Source organism: Plasmodium berghei (assembly GCF_900002375.2).
Source record: "Plasmodium berghei ANKA genome assembly, chromosome: 5".
Classification (NCBI taxonomy): Eukaryota; Apicomplexa; class Aconoidasida; order Haemosporida; family Plasmodiidae; genus Plasmodium; species Plasmodium berghei.
In genome coordinates, this window is record NC_036163.2 from 119,253 (window position 1) to 145,063 (window position 25,811).

General features: G+C 21.0%; 4 protein-coding genes across 4 annotated transcripts; 2 read left to right on the top strand and 2 right to left on the bottom strand.

Annotated features, from left to right (window-relative positions):
• Positions 1-550: 550 nt before the first annotated feature.
• Positions 551-7,011, top strand: PBANKA_0503200 (eukaryotic translation initiation factor subunit eIF2A, putative; the record flags this gene model as incomplete). The annotated part of the gene is made up of 2 exons (XM_034568266.1): positions 551-6,694; positions 6,823-7,011. 2 exons carry the CDS (start codon positions 551-553, stop codon positions 7,009-7,011), a joined length of 6,333 nt encoding a protein of 2,110 aa, XP_034420273.1.
• Positions 7,012-7,710: 699 nt separating this feature from the next.
• PBANKA_0503300 (conserved Plasmodium protein, unknown function) lies at positions 7,711-12,117 on the bottom strand (the record flags this gene model as incomplete). Its single annotated transcript, XM_034568267.1, has 1 exon — positions 7,711-12,117. The coding sequence occupies one exon, from the start codon at positions 12,115-12,117 to the stop codon at positions 7,711-7,713; it is 4,407 nt and encodes a 1,468-aa protein (XP_034420274.1).
• Positions 12,118-13,735: 1,618 nt separating this feature from the next.
• On the top strand, positions 13,736-14,461 carry PBANKA_0503400 (conserved Plasmodium protein, unknown function; the record flags this gene model as incomplete). Its single annotated transcript, XM_034568268.1, has 1 exon — positions 13,736-14,461. The coding sequence occupies one exon, from the start codon at positions 13,736-13,738 to the stop codon at positions 14,459-14,461; it is 726 nt and encodes a 241-aa protein (XP_034420275.1).
• A 484-nt stretch (positions 14,462-14,945) lies between these two features.
• On the bottom strand, positions 14,946-19,718 carry PBANKA_0503500 (zinc finger protein, putative; the record flags this gene model as incomplete). The annotated part of the gene is made up of 4 exons (XM_034568269.1): positions 14,946-19,129; positions 19,245-19,337; positions 19,437-19,579; positions 19,705-19,718. The coding sequence occupies 4 exons, from the start codon at positions 19,716-19,718 to the stop codon at positions 14,946-14,948; spliced, it is 4,434 nt and encodes a 1,477-aa protein (XP_034420276.1).
• Between the last annotated feature and the right edge of the window lie 6,093 nt (positions 19,719-25,811).

Below are 25,811 nucleotides of genomic sequence, written 5' to 3' on the forward strand. Positions count from 1 at the left end.
TTATTCATATTTTTTTTTTTTAAAGTGTATAATTTTTATATACAATATTGTATTCCCTTTTTATATAATGATTTACAAAAAAGCAGAAATGCTTAACTTATTCATTCGTTCTTATCTTATATTTTCAGTTTCATGTTCCTAATAAATTTTATACTTTTTATCAAGTATTATTACTTTTTATACTTTTTATTAATATTTATTATTTTATACTTTTTATTAATATTTACTATTTTTATTATTTTCCCTTTTATTAAAAGTTATATTTTTTTAGTATTTTTTTCATCCTATTTAATACATAAAAAAAAAATATATATATATATATATTTAGTGTAAAAAAAAAAAAATAGCAAGATATTACCAATAAGAAAAGAAAACTTATCAAAAAAATTATAAAAAAAGTACACACATTTCAGTAAAAGTTAGTGAACAAAATATTATGTTTAAATCTTTATTAAAATTTACAAAAGTTGCAAATAAAGAATTCTATATACATATATATGCGTGTATATGTATGATTCGAATATATTGCCAATTTTAAGGAAAAAAAAAAATGAGCGAATTGCTTATTAGATATAAAAGTGGAATAAAGTTATATAAGTTTGAAAAAAATGAAAATAAATATGACAGTGAAATAATATTTGAATATGATGGATATATACATGATGTTATTTGGTCAGAGGATGGCAAAACTTTCTTAATTTTTCATTCCACAGATGGTGTATTATTAGTATTAAATTGCTCTACTAATATTCAAATAAATCAAATAAAATGCCAAAATAAATACAAAAATTTGTTTACAAAAGATAATTTAACATTAATTAAACATGTACAATGGTCGCCAAATAATAAATATATAGTAATGTTTTACCCTTATGACGAAAATAAACACAAAGAAATTGGTAATCTGTTATTGTGGAATATAGAAAAAAATAAAGTTATATCATCTTTTAAAATAAAAAAAAATATATGTACTAATTGGCCAATAATCCATTTTTCTAGTGATGATAGATATTTTTTTTTACAAAAAAAATCAGACATATATATATATGACACATTAATATTAGAGCGTGATGAAAATACAAATTCAAATGATGTTTCAAATAAAGATATTCCAAATAATTATATTTATTCATGGAATCATCTTAATGTTATTGCTATTTATTTTTCGAAATATATTGATGGTCATGATTCTAGATATTTTATATTACATACTAAACATAATTTTTTAGGTGACATATATGTATATAAAATAGAAGGGTTAAATAATGATCAAACATCTTCTTTATCAATTTTAAATCGAAATACCGATGAAAATAATAACAAAATTAATATAATTTTATTAACAAAACGAAGCTTTCAACATCTAGATAATTTATTGTGCTTATATTCCATTTCTGGAAAATATATCATATTTCTTGTATCAACAAATGATACAACAAATAGATCTTATGGATATGTGAGTAATTGTTATTATTGTTCATTAGTATCAACACCTGTAAATATAAAAAAAATCAATACCCAAGTTGCCCAAGATGCAAAATGGAGTAATCTATATGATGAATTTTTAATTATTGAAGGAAAATCAGATAATATAGTTTATTTATATGATTCTAATTTAAATGTTAAATCAAAAATATCTGCTCAATATAAAAATACAATAAAATGGTGTTTATTTGGGAATATGATAGCATTAGGGGGATTTGGAAACCTTGCCGGGGATATAGATTTTTATTATAAAGAAAAAAATTATAATGTTACATTAATTAAACAATATAGAGAACCATGTACTGTCTTATGTGATTGGTCTGCAGATGGAACATTATTTATGACTGCATCTACTTTTCCTAGAATGAAAGTTGAAAATACTTTTAAAATATATACATATGAAGGTGATTTAGTTAATAATTATAGTTTTAATGAATTATATGATGTTAAATGGAAAAATTGCACCCCAGGTATTTTAAATGAGCCGCCTAAGCCCAATCCCAAACTTATAGATAATAAAAAAAATGTTTATAAAATTAAATATATAAATCATGATAATTTATCTACAACTACTAATACTATATCATCTATACGAAATACATCTATTGCTTTTCCCGCTACTAGAACAAATCGAAACATTTCAAACAATAATAATAGTAACACTATTATGGATATTCCGGATTATCATCAAATTTCTAATGACACACATATTCCCAAATCCGCTGATTTAACAAATGGAAATAATATTTCTCCAAATTTTGATACTAATAATACCGAATCAATTGATAAAGAAAAAGTTGCATTATCTGCATCTAACCAAAACAATACAAATAAATTCGCACATCTACCAAGGAATCAAATACAGAACCCACAAAATAATACATCTAATAATAATACAAATAATATTATTAAACAACCAAAAAAAAAAGAAAAAGGAACCGGAGGAAATCTTTATGATTGGGACATTGATTGGAGAAAAAAAAATTCGGATTTAAATTTACATTCAAAAAATAAACCTTCTATTTCAACACCCACTGGGCCCACAAACACAAATCAAAATATTCCCGATTCTAATTCTATTCAAAATGGAATTAATAATATAAATAATTATAAAAAACCTTCTGAATTTGTAATTCAAAACGATATATATAATAACTCTGATCAAATAGAAAAGTCAGAATTATTATCTTCTTTACAAAAACAATATTATAATTTACTTAATTCTGTTAAAAATCATAACAATATTGATAAAAATATAATTGACAATGTTATGGAAAAAGAAGTTAGAAACAATTACGAAAATAAAGAAATAACAACTACTGCATTAATAACCAATATATCGGAAACAGATCGACCAGAACGAAACAGTTATTTAAAATCAGAAGATTCAAAAAAAATAAAAAATGAAAACAACATAGATGATAAAAAAAAGAAAAAGAAAAAAGATAAAGACAATTCTAATGTTTCTATCCTTAATAATCATGGAGATTCTATTCAAACACCAGAAAATGATTCAGTTACATCTATCAAAGGTCTTAGTACCGTTATAGATACCCAAGGGTGCAATAACAAACTTCTTATGCATTTAAAAAATGATGGAAATAAAAAAAAAAAAGGAAATGAAAAAATTGGTGAAACAGAAAATATTCCTGAAAGTACCGAAAAGGATCAAAAAAAAAAAAAAGAAAAAAATAAAAATAAAAAATCAAAAAAAAAAAAAAACGAAGTATTAGGTGAAGCAAATGATAATTCTCCAAACAATGACACAGATCAATTAGGAAAACGCCTTATTAATTCTGAGGATTTGAATTTTCAAAATCAAAATAGCCAAACTACCAATGATAATAATATGTATTCAACCATTTTCCAAGAAATAATAAAAAACAACACAACAGAAAGTAATAATATAAATGAAATCCAAATTATAAACGAAAGTTCACATAATAAAAATATACATCATGAATTAAATCGATTTGGAAAATTAAAACCAACTGTTATGAATGATATATATAATAATGGAACAATAAATCGAAAAAATATAATTAATGATTACCAAATGAATTTAAACAATTCTAATTTACCTCAGGATAAAAATAACAAAGAAAGCAATTTTAATGAATATTCAAATAAAGAAAAATTTATAAAACATATTTTATTTTTAAAAAAACACAGAGAAAATAATATTACTGAAGATAAAAATTTAATAAATTTTCAACAAAATGATATTCCTTATAATGATAAAATGGATATACATAATTACATAGATCATAATGAATATCTTAAAATAAATAAAAATATTCAAGATTCTAAAACAATAGAACAAGAAATACAAACAAATTATTTAACTAATATTCATAACAATTCGAAATTTTTACAAAATATAAATGAATTAAAATCAGGGCGTCCAAATTCTTTTTTTTATAATTTCAATAATAAACAAAAATTATCAGAAAATGATTATCAAATATTTCAATCGCAGACAGCATATAATGATCCTCCTAATTTTGATTCAAATCAACCCAAACAGACTAATTCTAATTCTCAAAATATCGAAAACATATGGATTAATGAAATAAATAATCAAACATTTAATAATAAAAATATACAAAATAATGATGATCTTTTAAAATTGTTTAAAACTGTTCTTCCCTATGCAAAAGTTAATATTTTAGGAAAAAAAAAAGATGAACACGATTTTGATATTACTCGACAAAACAGAGATAAAATGAATATGCAATATTATCATGAAAAAAATAATATATATGACACATCACCAGATAGTAATAAAAGGGAAGATTTTGAATATGATATTCAATCAGAAGTAAAAAATAATTATATAAAACAAAATTATACTAATATTCATCAAATGTCTAAAAATCCTTTGAAAGAAAATATTATTAACAGAAATAAAAATGAAAATTCTAATATTCCACATTTTAATATTTCTGGAAATATGAAATTACAAATAAATAATTTAGATTTTTGTGAACTTTTAAAATTATATCACTCATTAAATGTTCAACAAATTCAATTAAAATTATATTGGATATTTTTCAAAATAAAAAATTATGATAATAATACTCCAGAAACTTTAGGAAAAGAAAATATTATATTATTAAAGCTTAAAGAAACAAAGGATATTTCAACTTATGCTAATTATATAATTAAAATAAATTATGAAAAAAATGCAAAAAAGTATCAATCCTTGTTACATCAATTTATAATTATATTGAAACATCATGATAATTTATATCAACAAAAAAAAGATAAAATTAAATTAGAACATTATGATAATAATTTTATTATTAATTTTATTAACAACATTGATCAAATTGTAGAAAAAACATCACCTTTATCTTCATCTCAATTTCCTCAAGATTTTAATAACACATATAATTATCAAAATCAATTTTCGCATCAAAAAAATAAATTAAATTTACAAATTTACGCACCTGGTTCAGTTTCTAATTCAATGCATTTCAATAAGTTATCTTCACCAACTCCCTATGAAAACAATTCTCATAAAAATCAGACATTAACATCTCATAATATGAATAATTACAATTCTGGAATAAAATCTGGAAATAATAATTTGAATGAATCTGAACAAACTATAGATAATAACAAAAATATGTTAATTCAAAAAATGATTGAATATTTTAAACAAATAAATGCCACAACTGAGCAAAAAATAAATCTTTTAAACAGAATCAATTTAACAGATGCACAAAAAAAATATATTATAAATAAAATTCATTTTAATAATAATGAGCAAAATAATAATTACAATAACAATTTTAATATCAACTCAGAAAACGATAATCATAAATTATTTAACATGCCTATCAACCCAAATAATAAAAATACAATAAGAATAACACCTAACCATTTTAACATCTCAGAACAAGGTATGCACACTAATGATTTACCTGTTTCTACTAATGATTCTATGATGTATTCACAATTTGATGATAATAGTAATAATAATGATGGAAACATAAATGTAACCTCTCCTATTTTGAACATTATTCATAAATATATTGCTAATAAAAATAATCAAAAAGAGTTTAAAAACAATCAGAGCGAGTTTAAAAATAATGCAGATGCAGAAAATAATCAAAATTTATTACAAAAATATCAAATTCTTAATATGCTAAAACAAAAAAAAAAAATGGAAATGGAAATGGAAAATGTAAATGCATATAAAGATATCAATAATTCCACATCATTAAAAATAGATGAACTAAATAATTATAAATATGAAGATATTTCACATTCATTCAAACAGCCAATATCTCAGAATCATTTGCATCGCCAAGATGTTAACACTTTTCCTGATCAAATAAATTTCAGAACTTCAAACAATACTTCATCAGAGCGCATTGATTATCCAATTCAAGAAAATTCTGATCCTAAAACAACAAATTTTTTGCAATATAATTCTAAAGCTCATACTAATAATACAATTATGAAAAATAAATTAAATACCTTAGATAACCAAAAACAAGATAATACACACAACTCAGTGAATAGAATTTATTTCAATTTTCCTCATCAAAAAGATCATAATAATATTACTGGTTTAACATCTCCATATGATTCTACTTCCAAAATATCGATGAATAATAGAAACAATAAAAATGAATATGGTAAAACTGAAGGGGATCAAACGGTTAGAATCACAAATGATATGACTAATACTGAACTTGATTCAAATGAACATTATATAAAAATAAATAAAAATTGTGAAGAAGTAACAAATAACAGAGATAATAATAAAGAAGAAAGAAATCCAGATAATAATAATTCAAAAAATAGAAATGTTAGTAAAAATGGAAATAAAATTGATCGTAATCCTGAAAGAAAGGAACATGAACAGATTACAACTAATGATGGAAAAAATGAAAAAAATAAAAAAAAACAAAAAAATCAAAAAAACACCACAAATCAAAACTCATTAAATGTAAAAAATGTGACTGGATCGAGAAATGGAACAGAAACTCAAGTTCCTAAAACATTATCTGAAATAAATTTACCAGAATCGAATTTGAATGAAGAAAATAAAACCGATAATAAAACAATAAATCTTTTACAAGAACAAACAAATACAACTAATCAAAATAATATTTATGATATTGAAGATACTAAACGTCCAGATGCATTAAGAGATAAATGCTGGCAATATATTGATCCAAAAGGTGTTGTTCAGGTAAATCAAACTATTATTTATTAACATTTTTCTCAATACCAATTATAAATTTATATATATCCACGTATTTATCATCATATTTTTCTCATTTCTTTTTTATCACTATTTTTTCTTCTTTTTTTATATAGGGACCCTTTTTTCTGGAAGAAATGAGAATGTGGAGCGAATTAGGGTATTTCGAACCCATGCTTCCAGTTAGATGTTGCGATTCTGATCGTTTTATTGCTTTAAACAAACTGTTTCCCCCTCCACATAAGCCATTTACTATTGTTCCAAAACCACAACCAATATTACAATGGGAAGAAGAACTACTATGACCCTTTATTTATTTTATATATTTTTAAACTTTATTTGGCTATATGCATTTATATTATTCTCATTTCTGTCTAAATAAACTCTCGTCATTTATTTTTTCTCCCTTCCCGTGCATATATACATGTACACTTATATACGTATAATATGTGTATAAACTTGTTAATTGTATTTTTATTATTTATCACTGCTTTTGCCAGTGTTTTTTTTTGTCATTGTTTTTTGTGTACATAATTAAATAAAATGAAGAAAAAAAATTGCATACATATAATTTTGTATGTTCATATTTTTAACATAAACATAATATTGTCATTTTTATTATTGTTATCCTATTTTTAGTGAAACCTGTTATATATCTACATATGCTTGTTTATGCATGGTTATAAAAACATATTATCACTACCTCGCCGAGGATTTTAAATTAGCCAAATTGGAGTTTTAGCTCAATTATTTTTTTTAATACTCGTATGTAAGTACACATATTGACAATATTAAATTTAATACATTTTCAATGTGGTATATGTTTTTTCAAATATGTGTGCATGTCTCCGCACGGTGAGTTAATAAAGCTTTTTGAAATTTCTCCCAAATAAAACAAAAAAAACATTAACATGTCAGAAAAAAAATAAACAACATTAACGTGCAGGAAAAAATATATTATTATTCTCACAATTTTAGGCGAAGCGTAACTCCTTTTTGCTTACTCATTTGCATCGCAATTTTTCATACTTATTTACAAGCGCAGACGTTCTTAAAAGTGTAGTTTTTTTTAAGGAAATCCCTGATTTTTTTGTTAAATAAACTTTAGAAGGTTTATTCAAATTTTTCCCTTCACAAATTATTTCAGGTGATGAAAATTTATAAATTTCATTTTCTCTTTTTATTATATTGTTATTAATAGTATTGTTTAGAATTTTGACATTTGTTCGATTATTATTTATATGTTCATTATCAACACTAAAATAAGGTTGTGCGTTACTACCTTTCGGCACTGTTTCTCCCATATTCAAATCATAATTGTTAATATTTTTTTTATCGTTTATATAACCATTGGTGTAGTCACCATCAATTTTATAGCTATCCTTTAAATGTTTTTTTTTTATACAATTTGTTAAATTATTTTCTCTTTTTTCTTGTGTGCAAAAATATTTGGTACCATTCCCTTTCGTAATTTCCTTTACATTTACATCATGTTCAATGTGTGCATTAATTGGGGATTTCTTGTATTCGAATTTTTTTACAATAGATAAAACAGTTTGATCCATATTGCTGTCATTTCCCCTTATATTAGCACTCATATTTTGTACATAATTTTTAAATAAATTATTATCTTCACAAAATAATTTAGCTAGTTTAAAATATTCAATGTTATATTTTAAGAAATATTTTTTACATTTTTCATTTGTTTGGTTTTCTTTGTCTTTTTTTTTTTTATCCTTTAAGTATGCTTTCATAAGTAAACTTTTATCTTCTTTACTTATTGGCTCCTCAGAATTTGGATATACATCATTGTTATTAACATTTTTTAAATGACAATAAAAAGATTCGTTAAAATATACTACACCAATTTTATTACTATTTATTTCGCTACCTAAATTATCACTAGAAATTATTTTTTCTTCACTATTATTTCTACACATACTAATATTATTCTTTTTATAATTATTTATCCATTTAATAGGAACATTTTCGGCATATATATTACTACTTTTTTTTTCATTACAACAATTATCTAGATTTTGTTTACAGTATATATCACAGTTGTTTGAATTTGGAAATTCTTTCCTGTCATTATTTCCATCTTTTCCCTTTTCATTTATTATTCGACTTTCTAAACTTTGTTTATTATCATCACTTAAATGTGCACTAAAGGAAACATTTCTCGATTTAATTGAACAAGCCTGTCCATCATCAACTTTTTCTTCTACACTATTTAATAGTGTTGGTTCTTTTTTTATAAAATCCTTTTTCATAGCTTCGATTTTCATTTTTAAAATTTTTTTCAAAACAGCACTTTTTATGCTAGAATTATTATTTTTTGTTTTTTTATCAACCAGTATATTATTATTTATGCCTAAATTTTTCATTTTAAATGATTGTTCTACTTTTTCTTCTGGAAAAATGTTATCTTTATCTAAATCAAACAAATTCGAATTTTTTTTATTTCCTAAATTTGGTTCCTTTTCATTTTTTTCTAATACCCCCCAAAATTCTTCATTTCTATTACTTTCATTATAATATGAACTATTATAATTTTTATGATTTTTTTTATCAAAATAATTATTTTCTTGTTTTAAAACATCTTTACATTCATTAATATGCCGAGATAAAATTTTTATATCTTTTAATTTATCACTAACTATACTAGTAGCTTGTTTAAATTCTTTTCTTTTATTTGATAATTCTTTTAGCATTTTTCTCGGAGTTAGTTTATTTTTATCATTATAAAACCAGGGACTTATATTTTCTTTGTTTGGATATTTATATGAACATACATTCACACTATCATTTCCTTTATCTATAACATCAAGTATACATATATCTTTACTAAAACATCTATTGTCTTCATTTTTTATTTTGAACACACAAGGTTCATCTTGTACATATTCATTCCCACTTATATTATTCAATTCGTTTTCTTTTTTTTCATTTTTTATATCAATTATTTTGTGATAATTTAATGGATATTCCATTTTTTTATAGTCTGGGTAAGAGCGTGAATACTGTTCGTTCATGCATATATTTTTTTTATCTGAAAATATCTCAGAATTATAAATATTCATATTACAATTTTTGAATAAACTTTCTTCTTTCTTTCTATGAATATTAATCGGAGGCATATATTCCTCATTTTTTTCTTCATTTTTTTCCTCATTTTCTTTTTCGTCACTAAAATGGGCATTAGAAATGTTTTGTGTATCATTTTTATCATTTAGATTTTTTATATTATTGCCCAATATATTTTCTGCAGACATCTTTTTCCATTTATTTTGATTCACAGATTCTATCATTCCATGCATTTCTTTGTTCATATTATATTTATCGTGATTATTTTCAAAGGTACTTCTATTTTCATTTTCTGCAATATAATAGTATTTTTTTATTTTATCAAATGTTTTATGTGGATAACTAGTTAACAATTTAAAGTTTTTGTTATAATTTTGGGGGCATATATATTCAGAAGAGGTTAAATTAGAGGATTCAAGTTCATTTTTTTTTGATATAAATAATAAATTATTATTTATTTTATCATAATCTTTATGAATATTGAATTCTGATCCTTTATTATTTTCATCTTTGGGATTTTTTTTATGAGTTACATCATGCCTTACTTTATTTTTATTGCAATATAAACAATCATATTTATTAATGCATTCATATTCTACATCTTTATGAACACTATCATTGGAAATATATCTCTTATTTTTTTTCTGACTAAAACAGTTATTACATATTTCACAAGGATATATCACATTATTATATTCATTGGATCTGTTATGTTCATAAAAATTTATTTTATTCAATTTTTGAAGCATTCCACTGCTACTATTGCTACTGTTAGCGGTTCGATCAGTCCTTACACTTCGCAATCTTAATTTAGTTTCAGTTTGTAAAGTTCTTAATTTGTTTGATAATATGTTTTCATCTTGTCCATATATTTCATCATTTATTTTGTTCATTTTTATCGTTTGTTTTTTTCTTTTATCTATAAAATTATTTTTTTGGGAATTATTATAAATATAAACATTTTTTTGTGTAGTAAATAATTCTATACTTCTTGATCCCAAGGATTTTTCATAATCTAAAAAACTTTCTTTGTTTGAATATTCATATTCTGAAATGTAGTCAGGATTGCAACCAGAGCAACATAAAGATTCAGTAAAATTAGATGTATTTGTTGAAAAAACAGTTTGTATAGACACTCTTTTTAATAATTCTTTATTATGTGAAATCGATTTTTCAGAATTTACAGACATACTTTTTATAGATGTGCAATTTGAAAAAATCGAAGAACATTTTTCATTTGACATTCTTCTAAATTCTTTTCTTTTTTTTTCAAAACTTTTTATTTTTTTTTTCATTTTTTTTTCAATTTCCATTAATTTTATAAAATCACTTCCATATGTTCTTTTATTAATCATGTATCTATTCATATTTTTAAGTTTTTCAAATTTATCATTTTTTTCAAACTTTTCACCTTTTTCAAATTTATCACCTTTTTCAAACTTATCACTTTTTTCAAATTCTGCATTATGATTTACTGTATTCATTTCACTGATATTATATTGACACGTTCCATATAAATTAACCATTGAAATATTACACTTTTCCGAATCTTGATGTTTGTCTATGGATTCTACAAAACTACAATTTCCATACCATTCATTTTGTGGATCATTTTGGAAATCACCATTATCGGGTTCTTCTTTATGGGGTTTATTTTTTTCACCATTTATCACATATAAATTATTAATTTTACAATTAACAAAGTTTCGAAATAAATCACTTAAATTATCTTGAGTTTCTTTTGATATATATCGAAAGTTTTCCCCATCCCCACATCCATACAAATTAATCTTATTCTTTTCTTTTAATGCATAACCGTTAAATATATCATCATTATTTTTATTTATAATTACTTCATTTTTTATTTCGTCGCTTTTAGAATCGAATGTATATCTTTTTTCCTTTATATTACAATTACCAAGTTTTGAAATTGTTTTATTTTGATATTCTTTCACATTTTTTAATTTGTTTATTGTATCTTTCCCTTTCAAAGGATTGATATTTTCAATTAATTTTTTTTTTTGTTTTATTTCGTTATATATTATTTCATTATGTAATTGCTTTTCTTTTCTATTTTTTAATATAATCATTTTACGATTTTTTAAATTATCAATTAATTTATTTTCAGAAATACTTTTCTTTCTATTTAAGTTTGTATCATCATTAATATTTATACTTTTATTAATATTTATATTTTTATTATTATTTCCATTTTTTATTTCATTCCATTTTTTTACATTTCCACTTCTTGTTTTTAATAACCTAATTCTATGTTTTTCTAAAGATTCTTTTAATCTAAATTTTATTCTTTCCAAACTTACCATTGTTATTATTATATTTTTTTAAATAAAAAAATTGAACAAATTGAACAAATCGAAATATATATTTCCTAATTAATTATAAATTTTAATCATATTCTTTATTTTGTCTATTTTTTTCCGCTTTGACTTATCATCAAAAAAATATAAAATAATTTTTAAAAAAATGTATAATTATTAATATATACAAATTTATTCATTGTATCTTTTCTATATTACAAAAAAAATTGCATATTATTATGAAACACGTGTATATCTATACACAATCGTGAATGGCAAACAAAGAATGAACAAATACAAACACAAAGTGAACAAATACAAAATGGAAATAAACAAATAACGATAAAACGCCTCGAATAAGACACAAGAATAATGACAAAATAGCTCCTAAATTTTTGTTACTATTTTTCAACTATTGCATTAAGATATTTGTAATTTTATATAAACAAATTCTACAAAATTTATCATATATAATATACATATAAAATGTATGACAATCTTATATTTCTGTCCTTATATATATTAATTACAAACGTAAATATAACAATTTTTTAAAAAAATTATATAGTTCAATATATTTACATAAAAACACAATACATAGAAAACCATACTTACAAAATTGTATTATTTCCAATATGTTAAAAACGAAATAATTAGACAATATATTTTATTTTTAATTATGAAAAAAATATATAAATAAAAATACACATAACAATTTATAAAAATATTGTGTAGAGTTAAATGTTTATTCCATTTATTTTATTATCCCACATTTTTATTTTTTATTTCACATTTAATTATTTATTCGCTAAAAACGCTACTTATTTATTATGTTTATTTTGTTTATTTTATTTATTTTGTTTATTCTGTTTATTTTTTCCCACATATTGTAAGGCGTATACATATATATGTCTATATATGAAAAAGTGGAATATAAAATAAAATCAAATCACATTGTTTTCCTACTCTATATGTTTATACACATAACAAATAAGGAGTAAAATATCTCAAATAATTCAAAATTTATATTTTATTAAACTATGCACAAATATATGTGGTATTATATTTTCTTTGAATTTCATAATTATTTATAAACAACTTATATATACACTTTATCTTTTTCTTTATTTAGGTTCCTTTTGTATATCTCTATTTTTCTTTTTTAAAAAATGTGTTTTATTTTATTTATTTGCACCTAATTGCATTTACATGTTTTACAGTTTATTTCATTCCTTTATCATAAATATAATTAATTTTAAACAACTAAAGAAAACTTACACAAATTTTTAGTCGAAATTTCTCAAATATTTTCAATAAATTCATGAAAAAATAGGCACCCCCTTGTTAAATACAAAGAAAAAGATAAGCCTGCTTAAATGAACCTCTAAATGATATTTCAATTAATTGGAAAAATGTAATTCTTTATTTTTTCCTAACAATTTCATCAATTCTTCATGGGTACATAACGATATTTATATTTGTATTAAGTCTTTTAAATTTTATATACTTTTAATAAAAATAAATTTAATTTTCCATACACATTTGTATAATTATAAAATCAAACATATACTATATTATGACAATATCTATATTCTAACAATATTCTTATTTTTTTTTACAGAAAATGAAATATTACATTAAATTGTTCAAAAACAAATTGTGGCCCAAAGGGAAAAAAAGACAAACTCACACGATAGTATCTACAAATAACAAAATAAAAAATGAAAAAAGTGCAAACCAAAAAAGTACGAACATTTCTAATGCCAGTATAGTTACTCAAGAAAATGAAAATAGAAAAAAAAATTTTAAAAAAATTCAATTAGGAAATAAAAGTAATTTAGACCATTTTAGTAACATTAAATTCGAAATGAATAATATAAAATATAATGAAATAAGAAGATACTACCTAAACAATTCTAACAATTTTATTAATCCAGATGGATTAAAATGTAATATATTATCCGCCATCAATTGTGACGATAATATCTTATTTTATTTATTTGTTTTTTCTTTTACAAATATAAAAAATTATTTGTTAGAACTTATACAAATACATATTAAAAATTCGAAAACAAATGAAACAGTATCTAAAAATGTTCCATTTTTTATCATAAATCCCAACAATTCTATAAGCCCTGATGCAAATTTTGATCAATCTAACTTTCAATATACTTCAAATAATTACAAGCTTTTTAGTAATGTTAAAATAGCAATAAAAATACAAGAAAATATTAAAATAAGTAAATATGCAAATGAAAATACATATATTCAAGATATATCTATGGATAATATATTTTATGTTATAGAATACAGAATGTGGAATAATTATTATGAACTAGTTCAAATTTAACATTTCAATTTTGTCCTATTTTCTAAATTAAATTTATTTTACCAAATTAGTTACCAAAAATACAAATTTAATAAGAAATCTGTAGATCCATATGCCTAAGGCATATCTACTTCTTCAACTTAGATGCACAAATCGCATCTTCAATTTTTTACAAATATTTTTCAATTCTAAATAATATACAACATCATAACCTATTCCTTCAAATATATTTATATAAATTTTTTTTTCATTTAAAAATTTTTTTATGAATAAAAATGGGAATATACATATTATTATAAAACTAATAAATATTATATTTTACCTAAAATACGCAAATAATGTTACACATATTAACATATATCTAGATGCATGTTTCGTGCATTTTTAGAAGGAAATAAAAAAAAATAATAAATAAATAAATAAATAAATAAATAAATAAAATAAAATATATAAAGATAAAATCCAAATTTGAGCCATTCTTTATTTTAATTAGTTATCACATTTTCTATTCGGCATTCTTTGCAAAATTAAAAACCATGTCTCCACAAAAATTTATGGGATATTCCTCATTATCCAAAGGAAAATCATTATTTTCAAAAAAAAAATTATTATCAAAATGAATGTCTTTGGTATTATTCGTTTCATTTATGTTTCCATCATTTGTATTTCCATAATTAAAAAGATGCGACTGTTCCCAGAAATCGCTACCATTATGAATATTATTCTGATAAGCATTACTCAAATTATTCAAACAATTTGTATTTATCATTATATTTTCAACATCATTGTCATTTTCTAATAACATATTATATTCCTGATTCATATAACCATAAAATATTTCATCATTTTTATTAACATTATCCCTAAAACTACTATTATTTTCTTGTTTATTTGTCTTATTTTTGTAATTATACTGTTTATAATCCATGTAAAGGTCATATTTACTATTACTATTGTGAATATCATTATCGTGAGTAATCATATTTTCTATTTCGTTTTGTTTATAAATACATGGCAAATCAAAATATCTTTGCGCTTCGAAAAGACAATTAGTCGAAAATATTTCATTATCATATATCCCTTCTCCAGAATTATAAATAAAATCAGAACATTCATTATCTTTTTCATATATATTTGGAGTTAAAGTTGTGGAAATATTTTTTATTTCTATATTATTTAATTGGTTTACATTTTTATTTTTATTATCTATGAATATGTCTTTTCCTGAATTTAAAACCTCATTACCGGTTCCCTTGAAATTTGATAAAATCCCTTTTATAATACTTCCATTCATTTTTTCTTTTCTATTATTTACAATTTCGAATTTTTTATCCAATTTATTATATTCTTCATTTTGAATTAGAAAACAACCTGTTTTTATTCCAAGCGATTTCGATCCAATATTATTATTGTTATTATTACTATTATTATCATTATTATTATCATAAAAACTGTTATAATCATTTGTTGTCATTACACCTTTATTTATTTCATTTTGCTTATTTTCAAAATTTACATTTTCTCTAAAATAATTAAATGTTGAAACATAATTTGGATTTTCCAAGGAATATTTTTTGATATTTTTATTAAATGCCAAATAATCAAAATTTTGGACTTTACTATTTGTTGTTAATTTTTTAATATTATTCAAATTATTATTTTCATCATAATTCAAATCAAATATATTATTTTCAATTTCATTATTTATTTTATCTATAGAACAATTCTCATATTTATCTGAATGTTCATATATATTTTCTTTTTTTAAATATGAATATTCATTTTCATATATTTCTTCATTTTTTTTTTTTTTTTTTTTGTCTTCTCTATAATTATCAGAAAAATTATGTATCATATAATCCCAATTATTTTCATTTTCTTTTCCTATTTTTTTCTCAAAATTGTTCAATTTATTGGTTGATTTGACTGGATTAGTTGCATCCCTAAAACAACTCATAATATTTCTATTATTATTATTATCATTATTATTATTATCATTATTGTTATCATTATTGTTATCATTATTATTATCATTATTGTTATTATTATTATTATTATTATCATTATTGTTATTATTATTATTATTATCATTATTGTTATCATTATTATTATCATTATTATTATTATTATTATTATTATTATCATTATTATTATTATCATTATTGTTATTATCATTATTATCATTATTGTTATTATTATTATTATCATTATTGTTAAATGTTTTCATCTTATTCTTATTATATGGGATAATATGTGGGCTCATTGATGTCTTAACTAATTTAGAGACAATTGTGTTATTGTTTTTTGTTTTAGGAATTTTGTTCATATAATTTGTATTCATATATATTTCAAAACCATCATAATAATTCATATTATTATTTTCATTTATTATTTTTCTTTCTTCATATTTCAATCTATATTTTTTTAAAGTGTCTTTTTGTTCCACTTTTAAATACATATCATTTTCAAAATATTCTTTTCCATTATTTTCAGGATTTATATTATTAATCATTTTATCTTTTTCAAAATAATAATTTCTATTATTTCTATTTTCTTTATCATCTTCTCTATAAATCAAATTGTTTTTAATTTTATTTATTCCCAAATTATTTTTTCCTATTATAATTTCGTCTATTCCAATCATTTTAATATTATCTAAATATTCATTTGTATTTTCCCCAAATTTATAAATCACATTTTCTTTAAAACATTCATTGCTTATCATTCCTTTTTCTATCTTATTTATTTTATCTATTTTCAAATATGATATATTTCCAATATTTTCTATTCCATTGTTTTCCTCTTGTTCAGGCTTGACAAAACCATCAACTCCTGTTAACTTAAAACTTGAATTAATATTATTTTCTGAAATATTACTGTTGGAATTTTCTAATTCTGTGTTATTTATCTGCTCATCTTTTGCATATTCAAATCGGCCTTTAACAAAATTAGATGTTGAAACTCCCGATACATTTTGTATAGCCCTGTTTAAATATTTATCATTACTATTTAAAAATTCATTTCCATTTATTTTATCACTCATATTCCCATCACCAAAAAATTCATTTGTTTTATTCACTTCATTATCTTTAGATATTTTTTCTGTTTTTTCATTTTGATATTCTTTATACATTATAAAATCTATTTCCATTTTACTATTTTTATTATCCTTGTTTGGGTCCACATTTTTATATTTATTTTCAAATTCATATTGTTCTTTTTCTTTATCAATATCTTCATAATTCGCATTTTTTAGATGTACTTCGAACTCATTTCCTATGCTCATTGAACCCACTACTGCATCTATACAATTTGTATTGCTACCTTCATTGTTACTCCCCAAATTAAATTCACACATTTCTCTAAATCCTGAATAAAATAAATTATTATTTTTTAAATCTTTTTTTTCAAAATAATTTATATTTCTATTATTTGATAAATATGTTTTTTTATTTTTTGAATCTAAACATATACTATTCTCATATTTATTATCTATGCTACTACTAGACATATATCCATCAAGATCATATATAACATTTTCTCGGTTATTTAACAAATAATCATTTCTACAAGATTTGTTTAATTTGTAATTATATGTTTTATCTTTTTTCTTATTCGCAAATTGAAAGTACGATGCCTCATCTTTAGTTAAATTTCTTTTTTCTTTTCTAAAAAAATTGGTATTTATTTTATGATCATTTTTTATTTCATCAAATTCAATAGGATTTGTTTCTACAAACATATCTGGGCCACGATTATAACATATATTCATATAATTCAAATTATTTTTTTTACCATAATCATTCCCATCTATCAAATTATTCACATTCTTCACATGTTCATAGCTTTCTAATATATTACCATTTGATATATTTTGCATATTATTATATTTAAATCCAACATTATCATTTATTATATTTTCTTCCCCATAATTAAATTGTAATTTTTTGGGAAAATTGAGAGATGGTCTTAAAACAGAAATATTATTTGCTAATTTTGAATCACTCTCATCATTTAATAGATTTTTTTCATTTCTATTATTCATAAAATTTATATTTTCAGTTTTATCGACACAAATAGGAACTAAATTATTTTTTCGTCGATTATTTTTCCCGTTATGATTACTATTTTCACAATTACTTTGCAAAACACATTTTAAATTCTCTGCAAAACATCCATTTTTTACATTATCATTAATATTTATTATTGATAGTTTTGTATCTTTTATTATTCCATTTCGATTGTTAAAATCGTTTTTTTTCTCATTTATATATATATCAGATCCTAAATTATTTGATCCTGTTTTTATTAAATTTGTTCGATATACGTTATGTCCATTATTCTGTCCATTTTTTGTCACAATGTTTCTAATAACAAGATTGTTTGATAAAACTGATGAATTAGAATTGTTTTCCATTAGCATAACATCCAATAATTCATTTTTTTTATTAATTATATTACATTCTATTTCAAAGTTTGAATTACTATTTCTCATATTTGTATATCCTTTCATATTATTAACCATTATTTGCTTTTCTTTACTTATATTATTTAAAGAGTTATCACAATTTGATATACTATTCATTTCACTAACTATATTATTTTCACAATCATAAAATTGAACAAGTTTTGTGTTTATATCATTTATCGAATGTGCAAACCTACATTGGTTTCCCTTTATACATCTCCCTGAAAAAAATGAAAAAAACGAAAAAAATGAAAAAAATGAAAAAAACGAAAAAAATGAGAAAAATAAAAAAAACAAAAAAAACGAACAGAGTGGAAAATCCTTGCGCGAGCTTACCTTCTCGATGGAGCTGACAAATTGCTGGTTTTCCTACTTCCCTCAATTCGTTCACAGAATGAGCATATATACAACTATGATCTGTACATTTTCCTATTAAAATGAAATAAAAATATATATTATATCAAATGTTAATAGTTTGTATAAATTGTAGATATCTATAACATCAACTATAATGACTTTTAAATATACCTAAAATATAACTTTTGCATAATTTTGTTTTTCTCATATCTGGTTTTATTCTCAATTCATTTATATCATGAGCAAATGTACAGTTTTCGCCTCTATCGCATTTATTTATTAGTGCATATTTGCACATTTGAATTTTGTATATTCTGAAAAAAAAAAAAAAATAAAAAAAAAAATAAAAAATATTCATAGATACTCTATTTAAATATACACACAAAAATGAAGGAAAATATCAATGTCTATATAATTGTTGTTATTTATAATTTTATACTTAAATCGATGCATCTTTACTCCCTGGAAGTTTTACTTTATTTAAATAGAAAAACTGTTGCCCACAAACAACGACAAAGAATAATAATCAAATAACAAATAAAACAAACTAATAAAATATAAAGACAATTACAATATTATGGATATATACACATACAACTATTCCACTCTATTATTTCGAAAATTATTAAATATGTTATGTTAAAAGGTGGAAAAAATATAAAAAAAAATTAAACATAATTATGTAAAAAGATAGCAATTATTATATATTATTCTTTTATTATTGTTCATATTTTTTTTAAAATACAACAAAACAAAAAAGAAACAAACGATTATAATAATACACAAATAATAGAAAAAAAATTGTCTATTTTATGACGAACAAAATAAACATAAATAAAATGAAAGCAAATGAAATCAAAATGTTATAAAAAAACAAAAAAAATATATTTTGTAAAAATAGAAAATCTAATAATAAATATAGCTTATGGTGTGTTAATAATATTACAAAAATAAAAGACAAGAAATATAAATCTATATGAAAATTACAATAGAAATCTATAAGAAAAAACTGATTATATAGACTCAAAGAATATATAATTTAAATATATGAAAATACAACATTCTATATTATAAATAACTATATGTTATCCATGCATATATATATGAATAAATGTAAGCATGTACACACACATATATATAAGCAATCGTAAAGCCAAAAAATATTTTATTTTTTGTATTATATATATATATATTTTTTATGCCTAATTAATTTAGCACTTAACATTTGTGTGTTCTCTTTACATTTGTTTTTTATTGTCATTTTTTTGTATTATTTATCATTTAATATATATTGTAAACAAAATATAATTAGTGCATATGCATATCTATGTGCATATAGCATACAAATATTATTTATTTACGATCAATTTTATTTTATTTTCACTACATATATACAAAAGGGCATGTCAATAAATCAAGCAAATTATGAAACGCAAAATGTACAATATAATTTTTAATACATATTATATATTCTTTATTTTGTTCTTATATATTTGAGCTATTCATTTTGGAAATATTTTCTGCATATTCATAACAACTATGTGTAGATAATAACGTGCAATAAAACATAAAAATGAACAAGCATAATATTTTTCGAATTAATATTATTCATATAACAAATCAATAAGGGTTATGAAAAAAAAAAAAAAAAAACAATGATAAAATATAAGCTCATACATATATATATATATATGTAGACATGGATATACAAAAAAATACAAATTTATTAAGCACAAATTGTATCAATTATTATATGATACCATAACTAAATATACACAAAAGCGCAAAAAACGAAATCAAATAAAATATGTAATAATATGAAAAATTAATTATTATATTAATTTATAATAAACATATAAGACTACTGAAATATGCATAATGTAAATGCACATTGTAAAAAAATAAAAATAGCAAATTAGCTAAATAATATCGTATATAGAAATTAATTTTCAACAAACTATAATAAGTATAAGTATGAAAAACAAATGAGCATAAGAGTCAATGAAAAGTATCGAAGTAAATATGCAAAAATAAAATCGAGTTACAAACTGGATGCATAAAGCCTTATAGTTTACCGAAAAAATATATAACAGAAAAAAATTTTTTTTTTAATATTTTCTATTTTATTAATTTTTAACCAATTGACTTACTCAGATTCTATGCGTAAATGTATGCACACATATATATTAATAAATCAGAAATGAAAATATAAAGTATTATTTTATTCTTAATTAAACAATGTAATGTAAAACAAATGTATTTTTTTTTGAGCTCTAATGGGTGAATTGATGTATCAATATAGAATTCTACATATAAATATTATGTACAAAGTAAAAGGGACTCATATATTTATTTATTTATTTATTTATTTATTTATTTAATTTGTTTATTTCATTTACTAATTAACATATTATTTACACACACAATCTGTCTATATTATATATGTTCATACAAGATGCTTCAAATATTTCATATATAAGCATGTATAGATATAGAAAAAATTACATATAAATATATCCATATAATAAAAATGTAAAAATCATTATAAAAATACACACATATGTTTAACAAATTAAAAATAAATATAATGAATCTGATTTAAAGAAAAAATCATTCATGTTCATATATTCAGCATGTAAAACCATAAAAAAATATATATAGATATATGTGTAAATGTATATTTATATATTTGAAATTTAATGTCTCTATTTGTTCTATATCCATATACAATTTTTTAGTTGTTTTTTTCTTTTTACATTAAATAAAATATATAACTTCATAAAAACATATGTAATTTTTTGTTCTTTTTTTATATACTTTACTACTGATACGCAATATATGTTGTAAATGAAAAATATGAATTAAAAAATATAAACAGAATCATAATATCTTCATAAATAATATATATTTTTTTCCTTTTGTTATTTATAAAACATAGAACATGTTTTTATTTAAATATAACCAATTTAACAAATAACCATACTATTTTTTTAAAATATAAAATGTACATAAATTTATGAACAGTTAATAATTATATATATACTTATTCTTATAGAGAATATATACATACACCAACTATATATGTTTATATATTATTGTTTGGCGCTATAAAAATATATATAATAAAATAAATCCAACACACACACATATATATATGCCCATGATGGCTTCACAAGTTTAAGATGAAATAAATTTTTTTAATTTATTTTTGAAACTCTACGATATATATTGTTCATCCATACAATTTTAAATTCAATTGAAAAATTTCTTAAATTGTTTATAGACGCATTAATAATATGTGTATATGCAATATGCCTTCAATGTTTGTATATGCTCAATGTATATCTCTATATATGAATATACGATATTTTCTATGCAGATATACTCAATGTGTATACAACATGTTATATATATATATATATCGATTATTAACATGCATGTAGATATGTATATAACATATATACGCAATTATATATTTTTCTTTTTTTTAATTTAAAGAAATGTATCAATACACTAAAATCAAAGTTTCATAAAAAAAATAAATTAAATAATAAAATAAATAGTAATAAAATATTTAACTTCTTATAACCAGTAAAAGAAAATTATAATAAAATAACTTAAAATGTTACCATAATTAAAAAATACACACATACACATATTGATATATATATATATATAACATAGATATAAGAAAAGATTCCAATTGTTTTATAGGTTTACAAAGAAATGTTTCTATTTATAGATTTATGTAATTAAAAATATTATATCATATTATTAAAAAGTTGTAAAAATTTTCCAGGATACATATATTATTAAATAAGGTAATAAAAACTGTTAAATAATAAAAAATAGGGTAAAAAAATTAAATATATAAATAGCTTTAAATTTATGAATGTATCGCTATTCATTTTTTTGTATAAATAAAATATATGGGTATGTATGCAAAATATAAATTTATAAAACGCGCTACATTAAAAGGTTGTTAAAATAATAACAATGTCTATATTTTTTATTAATAACAATAATAATCTATTCTATTCAGAAATAAATTCATTAAATTCTTTTATTTTTAAGGAATGCATTATTTCATGTCTCCAAAAAAAAGGAAAATATTTGTTTAATAAGAACAACTATGATTAATACAACATATAATATGTAGAATGATACAATGTGTATAAAAATATTAAACATGTAAAATTTTATATAAAATAAAAATTAAAACATATATACACACACACAAAAAGGTATTTCTCTTTAATTATGAAACACATAGCAGGCATATCGCGTAATAAATGTGAAAACATATTTATTCTAAGCATCAAGTCATGTATATAGTATGCATATATATATATATATATACACATATATCTATTTGGGTCTTATGTGTATTTGTATGTCATTAAAAATAATATTCCATATAGTATGTATTTGTACGAAATGTATCACTATACTTTTTACAAAAATAAAAAATTTATAATGAAGGACACCAAAATTAATTTATCATTAAATGTAAAAAATTTAATGTGTGCAATCAGTTTATCTATACATTCCTATTTAAGATATCATTCCTTAATTAAAATAAAAAATTAGGAAGAGAATCATGTAACAAACAAAATGCTTAAATAAAAGAGAATAAAAAACACATAAGCAATAAATAAAAAAGAGAAATTTTTAAATGTAAAGATTTCTTCTTAAAATAAGTTTATCACTCTTATGATGAAAATTTTTTATTACTTATTTTTATTTTTTTCATTATATGCATATATATAATATATATAGTAAATGTTAAATAGAAACTCTTTATAATGGACAAAGGACATATAAAAATAAATATCTCGATAATATGCAAATCAACTGTGAAATACAAAATAATATATTTTTTTTTTTATATAGCATTATTTATTTTTTTTTTTAACGAAATATTATTAACTGTTCATACAATAAACAACTTTAGGTACTTATACACAATGGTACACAATCTTTATATTTAAGTTTGGGGGCTTATTTTATATGTTCTCAATTTTATTAACGTTACAAATAATTATGTGTTATGCATAACATAAAAAACGTATTTTAAAACTTTATAACAAATAAACTATTAATATCTTGAAAAAAAATTGTATTATTAATTATATACATGAGCATACATGTGGAAAATAAAAAAAAGGTGATAGTGCATTATATGTACATATCTAACAATCGTAATATTCTTAATGCAACTTACTGTTGTAACTTAAAAATATACACATAGACCTTAATATTTTTTTTTAATAGCACATAATAATTCTAGTATTTTTAATATAATATTTTTATATAAAAATGGTAATTTTGCAAAATACATTTTTTTTTCTTTTTTTTGTGAGATTTGTTCATTACTTAACTGTATCCCTATATTACATATTTTTTTCTTGGGTTTATAAAAAAAACGCATGCACACTAATAATTATATTTTTCAATATAAACTTAAAATATGCTTTAATTTTTAATAAAAAAAATTCCGTATTTTAACTAAAATTAATATGCTATTTACCCATATACGTTCTTTAAGTCACATTATTAGCAAATAATTTATAACACAACGTTTTTACATGTTACATGTACAAAAAAAAAATATATGTACATGTCATAAAAAATATTAAATTTTTAAGAATAAATATTTATTTTAATAGCTATTTTCACATTTTTGACATGCACCTATGCTAATAAATATAAATTACTAAAGTTTAAATATACAATAGTTAGGTATATATATATATGTGCCTTTCCTTTGTTTTAGGTGTAAACTTTTAAGTTTTCCTTTTATAAATCATACACCAATAAATAAAAAGAATATTATTTCTACAAAAAAAAATATATCTTAACTTTCTCCTTTAATTACACCAATAATAAAATAAATGCGTATATGAATAATAACTATTAAGTTATGCATCCTACAATGGGTTATTTGTAAATTTTGAATAGTAACTTTCGATTTTTTATTTTATAATATTTTATAAATTAATTGTCCATTATAATAAAAAGTATAATGTAACTCATTCCAAAAAAATTATCCAATAGAATATGTATCATAATAAGCAACCATACAATTTTTATAAAATTTCTAAAAAATGTCCAGGAAATTAACTCCAAAATAACCAAAGCAAATATATTTATATATAGATACTATTTTACTTCCACAACTTCGTTTCCTCTACAAAATATTATACATAAAATGCTCATATATGCACTTCTCATTTTTGTAATATTCTAAAATCATTTAACAAATTTCAAAACATAGTAAATAAATATTTGAAAAAAAAATATATGCAACACCTTTATCAAACTTAAAGACTTTATAAAATAATACTATTTCAAAAACAATATTATTTCGAATGTTTTAACTGTTAAAAATACAGGGAATATTATATAGTATGTTTAAAATACTTTGTTGAAAAATATGCTTAAAAATGTTTTATTATCTTATGGTTTTTTTATAAAATTAAAAATGCATATCCCCATATACACATATATACCAATAGTTGCAGAACAAATATTCCTTACTTTATA